This window comes from Pipistrellus kuhlii, unplaced genomic scaffold (assembly GCF_014108245.1).
Source record: "Pipistrellus kuhlii isolate mPipKuh1 unplaced genomic scaffold, mPipKuh1.p scaffold_m20_p_8, whole genome shotgun sequence".
NCBI classification, from domain to species: Eukaryota; Metazoa; Chordata; class Mammalia; order Chiroptera; family Vespertilionidae; genus Pipistrellus; species Pipistrellus kuhlii.
The window spans coordinates 10,158,375-10,166,632 of NW_023425584.1; the positions used below are offsets into that span (position 1 = coordinate 10,158,375).

General features: G+C 38.0%; 1 protein-coding gene across 2 annotated transcripts; it reads left to right on the forward strand.

The window, feature by feature from the left end:
* The first annotated feature begins 5 nt into the window (after nucleotides 1–5).
* On the forward strand, nucleotides 6–7,720 carry NUDCD2 (NudC domain containing 2). Of its 2 annotated transcripts, none has more exons than XM_036423222.2 (4): nucleotides 6–450; nucleotides 2,515–2,563; nucleotides 2,860–2,936; nucleotides 6,845–7,720. In XM_036423222.2, the coding sequence occupies exons 1-4, from the start codon at nucleotides 262–264 to the stop codon at nucleotides 6,926–6,928; spliced, it is 399 nt and encodes a 132-aa protein (XP_036279115.1). In that variant the 5' UTR covers nucleotides 6–261; the 3' UTR covers nucleotides 6,929–7,720. The 2 variants fall into 2 exon arrangements, with proteins under 2 accessions (XP_036279115.1, XP_036279114.1); XM_036423221.2 differs by having other exon boundaries at nucleotides 22–450; nucleotides 2,785–2,936.
* Nucleotides 7,721–8,258: the final 538 nt, after the last annotated feature.

The window sequence follows — 8,258 nt, forward strand, 5'->3', positions numbered from 1 at the left end:
AACCTGTCTCTTATCGTTCCCGGAAATGTCAACTTTCCCGGGTTCCAGTTGTTTTAGAGTTGGCCCTGCCAGCGTCCTCAGCAGTCAAGGAAAAGGGAAATACAAACGCGCTGAGAGCTGAGCTGACATCTCTGCGCATGCGCGGCGACCCGAGCAGGAACCGGGAGCCGAGGAGCCGGGGCGTGGCCAGGGCGTGGAGATTCTGCGCATGCGCCCAGCCCTCGCTCGGTGCCGCGGCCGCGGCCGGGAGCCACCTGGAGCATGTCGGCCCCTTTCGAGGAGCGCAGCGGGGTGGTTCCGTGCGGGACGCCCTGGGGCCAGTGGTATCAGACCCTGGAGGAGGTGTTCATTGAGGTGCAGGTGCCGCCGGGCACCCGCGCCCAGGATATCCGGTGCGACCTGCAGTGCCGGCACGTGGCGCTGGCGGTGGGTGGCCGCGAGATCCTCAAGGTAGCCGCAGGCCGGGATGGCGCCCACGCTCTTCGCGGCCTCCCCGAATCCCCGAGTCCTGGAGCTCCCGGTTTCCGTGGGGAGACTCTGGGAAAGCCGATGGGCTTTTCTGGTTTTGGTCTGATAAGGAGTGTTCCCCCCCACCCCCCCAGGACTAGTCCTGATGTGACGCGGACATTCGAGGAGCCTATTTTTTCTGGCTTTGTTTCTAAATCCAATGGAACTGCTTCTGTTGTGCCTCGGCGGGTCTTCAGCGGAAACAACTAAACTTTAAGGGAATAAATGTTGATATTTCCAAACACACTCTTCCAGGCGCCGCCCTGAGTCAGCCAGGAGGGATGACAGCGTTGAATGAGACAGATAACGGCACTGGTTATGGCAAGCAGGGGAGCATAATAAAAGTATTGCTACAGGTATTTAGGCAGTTACAGGAAAGTGAAGAAGACACTCAAGGATAAGGACTTCGGCATGAGGGTTCAGAGATGGTGTCAGGTGTTTTTGTTCACCTAAAAATTACAAAAATTCTTCTGCCTGTTTCTAGAGTAATACCCCTTTTATTACCAGGGGCCTTTGGATCTGCGGTCCACTTTTGCCTGGTGATGCTTTGTAGTTAAAATCAATGAAGTCAAAGCTAGATTCCTGTCTCAGAGTAGCTGCTGCAGATGTTTGATGGCAGTGGGGAAGACGGATGGCATACCTGGTTCTGCCATTTTTGTAGTTTTGAAACCTTGGGCAAAAGATCTTTCAGTGTCTCTAATTTCATCCATAAAGTACAGTGATTATAGTACCATTTTTATAGGACTGTTTTGAGCCATGTGAATGAAGAACTTGGAGTAGTGCTTGGTATGTAATAAGCACACAGGACATGTTAGCGGTTAATTTTTAAAAAAAATATATTTTATTGATTTTTTAGAGAGAGAAAGAGAGGGATAGAGAGTTAGAAACATCGATGAGAAAGACACATCGATCAGCTGCCTCTTGCACAACCAAGGTACATGCCCATGACCGGAATCAAACCCGGGACCCTTCAGTCCACAGGCCAAGGCTCTATCCACAGCCAAACTGGTTTTGGCTAGCAGTTAATTTTCTATTAAAGTGCTTTAAGAAAAGCACCATTGATTGGAAAGACTTTTCTATCAACGTGGACCTAAATGATCTTTCTGAATAGCTTTGCAATCCATAGTTTCCTGAACAGTGGTTTAAGGTTACAATTCAAATTTCTAATTACTTGGGAATTTAGCAATAACTTATTAACTCTAGGATTTCAGGTGTACATTTAGACCACTAGGATTTTTCCCCCCCACAAGTATTGACATGCAAAAGAAAATAGGTATTTGTTAACATGATATTTTCTAAAAACAAATTTGACAAGCAACAAATAAATGGGTTTCAGCATATGCATTCTCCTTTAAACTTACATTTTGCTTTTTACTTAAAACCAGTTTCTGAAGAAAAACAGGAGCTACTAATCTTAGATCTGTAGTATGTGCTAAAGTAATTTGTTAATGCCAATTTGCCCAACAAAGAGAATGAGCCAGTTTGTTTTTTGTTGTTTTTTTTTTTTTTTAGAATGAGCCAGTTGTTAAAAGTTTATTTTAAAAGACACAATTTCTTCTTAATTTCATTAGGAGAGCTCTTATATTTTAATTGATAAACCATTTCAGTTATTTATTTTGTATTTGGTTAATCAGTGATCAGTAATATTTCTTAATCTTCTGAAAATTAAGGATCCCTGATCTTTCTTTAGAGAACCCCATGTTTTCTGTCATAGTAAATATTTCAGGCAGTGTAAACCAGGTTTCATTTCACTTGCTAGGAAGAAACTTAGGGTTGAGCACCTTTCAGTGTGTTGAAATGGTATAAGATTTTATCTCCCTATTCTAAACAAATTAGACAATTTTATGTGACTTAGATAGGAAATTAGGTAAATCTTAAATCATGAAGGATTCCCTTTTGATAAGATCTACATTTCCCTATTTACTAGTACGTCTGCTATTTGATACAAAGTTTATAAAAATTAATGAAATTTCTATATTTTTAGTAATTTATCTGTTTATTTTTCAGGGCAAACTTTTTGATTCTACAATAGCTGATGAGGGAACATGGACTTTGGGTAAGGGTAATCTATAAATCCTAGGGTCTTTCACAAGTTAATTTTGTCTTGGAACTTAGTATGTTTTCCCTCTTGTATTTGGTGCTTTGTTTTTGAAGTTTTGAAAGATATATTAATAGAAATGTATTGAGAGTAAGTTTGTTGTGTCAAGATTACCTAATGTTTTTTGAAAATAGAAAATTTAATGAACTCTAATTTATGATTTCTGTTTGTTTATTTAGAGGACAGAAAAATGGTTCGTATTGTTCTTACAAAGACAAAGAGAGATGCAGCAAATTGTTGGACTTCTCTTCTAGAATCTGAATATGCAGCTGATCCTTGGGTGCAAGACCAAATGCAGAGAAAACTTACATTAGAGAGATTCCAGAAAGAAGTAAGTCAGATAAATGTATGTGTATGTATAAACATCTTAGAAACAATAATTATTTTTGGAAATTAAAACTCATGAGGTTATAAAATTATAAAAGTTCTGTAGAGGAATTTTAAAAGTTAAATGCTTAGAAAAATGACCTTTTAATGCATGGATTTTTTTTAAAGATTTTTTTGATAATTTATACTACCATGACTTCTAAGTTTAAAATTTAGTTAATGTGTACAGTAATGGCTGAATAATCTCATAAAACTCAATCAATATAGTCTTACATAGTACAAAAAAGTGAAGGCCTCTTCATCAACATCTCTGCTTTTCATGCCTCTGTCTCAGTCTCATCTCATCAATATATTGGCTTGTTTTGTTTTAACATAAATGGAGACTCACACTGTTTATTGTTTGTATTTCTTTTTTAATAATACATCTTGGTTCTCTTTCTCTATTAGTACACATAGAAAAAACTCACTTCTTTAACTCTTCAGGGTATTTTCTAGTTTGTAATATTTAGCTATTCCCATTTGATAAGATTTAGATTTCCCTATTTACTGATATGTCTGCTATTTGAAACAAAGTTTATGCTGTCATCTCTGAAACTATTCAAACATTCAAACGTATATCTTTAGCTTAGACTTTTCTCTTGAATTTTGGACTCATAACCAATTGCCTATTCAATATCTCCATTTGGCTAGCAAACATTAAAGTCAGTACGTCCAACATGGGATTTCTAACCTTTCTCTCACATATGTTCTACCTCTAAGCTTCTCATCTCAGTTGATGGACATGAGTTTTCAAATAAAAGTATGTACACACACACACACACACACACACACACACACACGCACGCTAGAGGCCTGGTTCACCGGATTTGTGCACTGGTGGGGACATGGCCTGCGGGGATCAGCCCATCGTTGGAGCACTGCTCGTCCCAGTCAGTTGAGCAGCACTCCCACTGTGGGAGCACACTGACCAACAGGGGGCACCTCTTGTATTGAGTGTGGTGGTCAGAGCACGTCATAGTGATTGGTTGACTGGTTGTTTTATACACACACACACACACACACACACACACACACATTTATCTACATATATGTGTATATATACACTTACATGTATGGTAAATATGTATGTAAATATGTATGGGGCCGTGATCAGATAGAGTGTCAGCCCGGGGGACTGAAGGATCCCGCTTCGATTCTGGTCAAGGGCATGTTCCTTGATTGTAGGCTCCCATGTCGATCCCAGACTGCGGTACGTGCAGAAGGCAACCAAACAATGTGACTATTTCTCTCTCTGTGTCCCCCTCCCTTCTACTCTCTCTAAAAAATCAATGGAAATGTATACTCAGGTGAGGATTAAAGAAAAAGGGATGTGAGGCCGAAGTCGGTTTGGCTCAGTGGATAGAGCGTCAGCCTGCGGACTGAAGGGTCCCAGGTTTGATTCCGGTCAAGGGCATGTACCTTCGTTGCGGGCACATCCCCAGTAGGGGGTGTGCAAGAGGCAGCTGATCGATGATTCTCTCGTATCGATGTTTCTAACTCTCTATCCCTCTTTCTTCCTCTCTGTAAAAAATCAATAAAATATATTTTAAAAAAAGAAAAGAAAAAGAAAAAGGGATGTGAGGAGTCATCCTCCATTCCTGTCTGTCTCTTATACCCTATCCATTTTGTCAGGAAATCTTAGTGGTACTACCACTGCCACCCTTAATGGGACTACCTCTAATGTCTTGTCTAGATTATTTTAATAACCTAATTGTTCTCTTCACTTCTATCTTTGCAAAGCTACAGTACTGTCAAAATAGTAGAGTAGTTCTTTTAAAATGCAAGTCAGATTACAGTACTTCTCTTATCAGAACTTGTTCACTCTAGTTAAGATAAGGTCTCTTAAAGGGCTCCATCTGATCTGGCCTTCTATGATCTCCCTGATCTCTTCTCTTAATGCTGTTCCCCGTGGTCATTCTGCTCTAGCCACACAGGCCATTTTGCTGTTCCTTAAACATGTCAGGCCATTTCTTTTCTGTCATTTTCTTTTGCTAAAGCTTGGCTAACTTCACAGTTTTCAAGTCATTACTCATGAGTATTCTTTGAGTTTTGACCATTCTGTTTAAATACTGTAACTTCTTCATTTCCCTTATTCTGTCTTACTTTTCTTTTTTTTCTAGCAGTTGCTCTACTTGGGTATTTTTTCCTATCTTGTCTTCTAGCTCACTGATGGCGGTCCTCTGCTTCTTCTAGTCTACTCTTGATGCTTTCTATTGAGTTCTTTATAGCAGCGATGTCATTTTTCATTTTTCTTGATTCTTCTTCATTTCCTCTTGGTTCTTACACATATTGTTGAATTTGTCTTCCATTCTTTTCATCCACCTTATGACCATTTCTCTGAATTTTTTCTCTGACAGGTTGCTTGCCTCCATTTAATTTACTTCCTTTTCTGATGATGCCTGTTTTTCTTTCATATGTGTGCTGTTTCTTTGTTTCCCCATGTTCTATCTTCTCCAAGTGTCTGGTTATGTAGTTCTCTCTCTCCTGCTCCCAGGTGAAATCTGACCTTTTCATGGTGCAGTGTAGAGCTCCTCTGAATAAGTGTGCTTACGCCACTTGGGAACCGGTGTTCTCAGGTTCACAGCTGTTTGGTGTGTGCCATAGTTGTAGACTCCCCGGGCTTTTCAGGCTCCTGATAATATCCACTTTTCCTTCAAGATGGCACGGTCTCTGGTTTCGAGCTGATTGCTCCGGGAGGGAACCCAGCAGCAGTGGGGGCTGCCTGGTCAGGGGAACCCCGTCCGACAGTCCCCTATAGTCTCCTGGATTATAGCTGTTCCTCAACTCACCAACAAACTCTCCCCATGCCACCACACACTCTCCCGTTGTTTTCTCAGTCACACACTACCTTGCAGTCTGCCTTCCCATCGGCAGCTATCTTCCTTCTCCTGCCTACTTTTTTTTTTTTCTATAGTACTTACCAACTTTTAACATACTAAATACCAACTCTTAATACACTAGATCAGGGGCCTGCAAACTGGCTCATAGGTCAAGTCCAGCTTGTTTTGGAAGTAAAGTTTTATTGAAACACTGCTATGCTCATTTGTTTGTGTATTGTCTTTCATAAGAGCAACAGTAAAATTGAGTAGTTAGGACTGAGATTATATGGTCTTCAAAGCCTAACATATTTACTACCTGGCTCTTTACAGAAAAGTTTGCTGACTTCTGCACTAGATAACTTAATGGTTTATTATTTGTGTCTTGTTAGAGTGTAAGCTCCACTGAAGCAGGGATCTTTGACTATTTGTTTACTCTTGAATTCTACATGCCTCTAATAGTGTCTTCCAAACACTAGAAACTCAATAAATGTTTGTTGAAATGAAATGTCCTGCGAAAGACTAAAGCCTGGGGTAATGCTTACTTCATAGGATTTGAAGCTTCCTCATGAGGATTAACTGTTAATATATGTATAGCTCTTAGAACCCATATAGCAAGGTCTCAAAGAATGCTATTAAAACCTGTTTGGACACTGATACTAAATTGTTAAAAAAAAAAGAAAAAAAAATCTTTTTTTTAATCCTATGTATTTCATCCTATTTGTCTCCTTTTTGCTAAATATATATATATATATACACACACACACACACACACATATTTTAAACAGTCTCAAATGTGTTTGTCCATACACTTGTAAACATTGTAATACCCATATTGGATCTTCTAAATATTTGTAAGTCTGAACATTATAAAATTATAGTTTTAAGTTTTATTTTGGTGATTACAATGCAGTTTGGTACATATATACATGTTTATTGGCTATTTAGATTTCCATTTTTCTCACCTGCCAGTTCAAGTCTTTTTATCAATTTCCTTTGAAGTTACTTATAGTTTTCTTCATGAGTTTTATCAAATATTGTTGTTCATATCTTTTAGAATCCTGGTTTTGACTTCAGTGGAGCAGAAATCTCAGGAAACTACACTAAAGGTGGACCAGATTTCTCAAATCTGGAGAAATAACTGCTATTTTTTTGCTGCATTTTGTGGACTCTAGCAGATGTTACCAGCTTGATCAAAGGAACAAATTACATGGTGGAAGAAAAGTGTGGATGGCTATAGTTAACACATTGCAAAATATATTTAAGTATGGTTCTAAAAATTGCATTCAAATATTATTTACATAGGAAACCTCTTAAATACTTTGGTAGCTATTAATATATGGTAACTGTTTTTGGACTTGGTTTTGCTCAGCATGAAGTTTCATATGATGCATTTTGCTAATTTCATATTAACCTATATTTTTAATACAAAAAAGTTAGGGAATAGATCATCATGAAAAGATAGGGTGCCTTCAGGGAAAATTAATTTTTTTTCTTCTAAGAAGTGTGATGCAGGAGTAATGTTCAGTAAACTTTTTAATATAGGAATTGTGTACCCTTTTGGCTAAGTATACCAGTCTATACAAGGAAACTATATTAATGAAAACAACTTTAGGAAAGAAAAAAATCCACAAGTATATTCTAAGTAAGTTAACTTTAAGAGTTAATGAAAACCTCTGAATTAGTATATTATTTCTTGAGAGATCTCTTTATTCAAGAAACTTAAAAGTAGTAAACCTCAAAGTAGGAATGGATTAATACAAAAAGATATTTGGTGAAGTATGATTATTGGGCATATATATTGTTAGCACCATAAAACAAATTATGGTCAATGATTATAAATCAGTGACATAATTTTGATCTTCAGTGATCCAGGCATAGAAGGAAGAATTGTCTTGAAATTTTATTTCATTCTTTTTTATCTCTTTTTATATATAAAAAATATTAAAACAATCTCAAATATATAGAATAGTTACAAATAAAGAACATAGAATTGTGTTTTTTCCCCTCAACCAGTTTGTGTAAATTGATGACATGATGCCCAATTACCTCTTTGTACCTTAGTCTGTATTTCCTTGAATACACACAGTCATGTATTTCCTTACATAATTCAATACAACCTTTAAAAGCAGGAAATAAGCATTGGCACATTACAACTGTCCAATTCTCAGACCTTCATTCCTTTCAAGTTCAATTGTCCCAGTGTCTTTTATATTTATAGCAAAGGTGTACAGTCAGAATCATGCTTTCCCTTTAGATGTCACTTGTCAACTGTGCTTAAATTTGGAAGAAGTACTCATTTTTCCCTTGACTTTTACAACCTTGGCACTTTTGAAGATTACAGACTATTTTTTTACAACATTCCTCAATTCGAATTTTGTCTGATATTTCTTCATTAGGATCAGGTTTTGCATCTTTGGCAGGAATGTTAAAGAAGTGATGCTGTGTTTTTATTGCATCCTACCATGAGT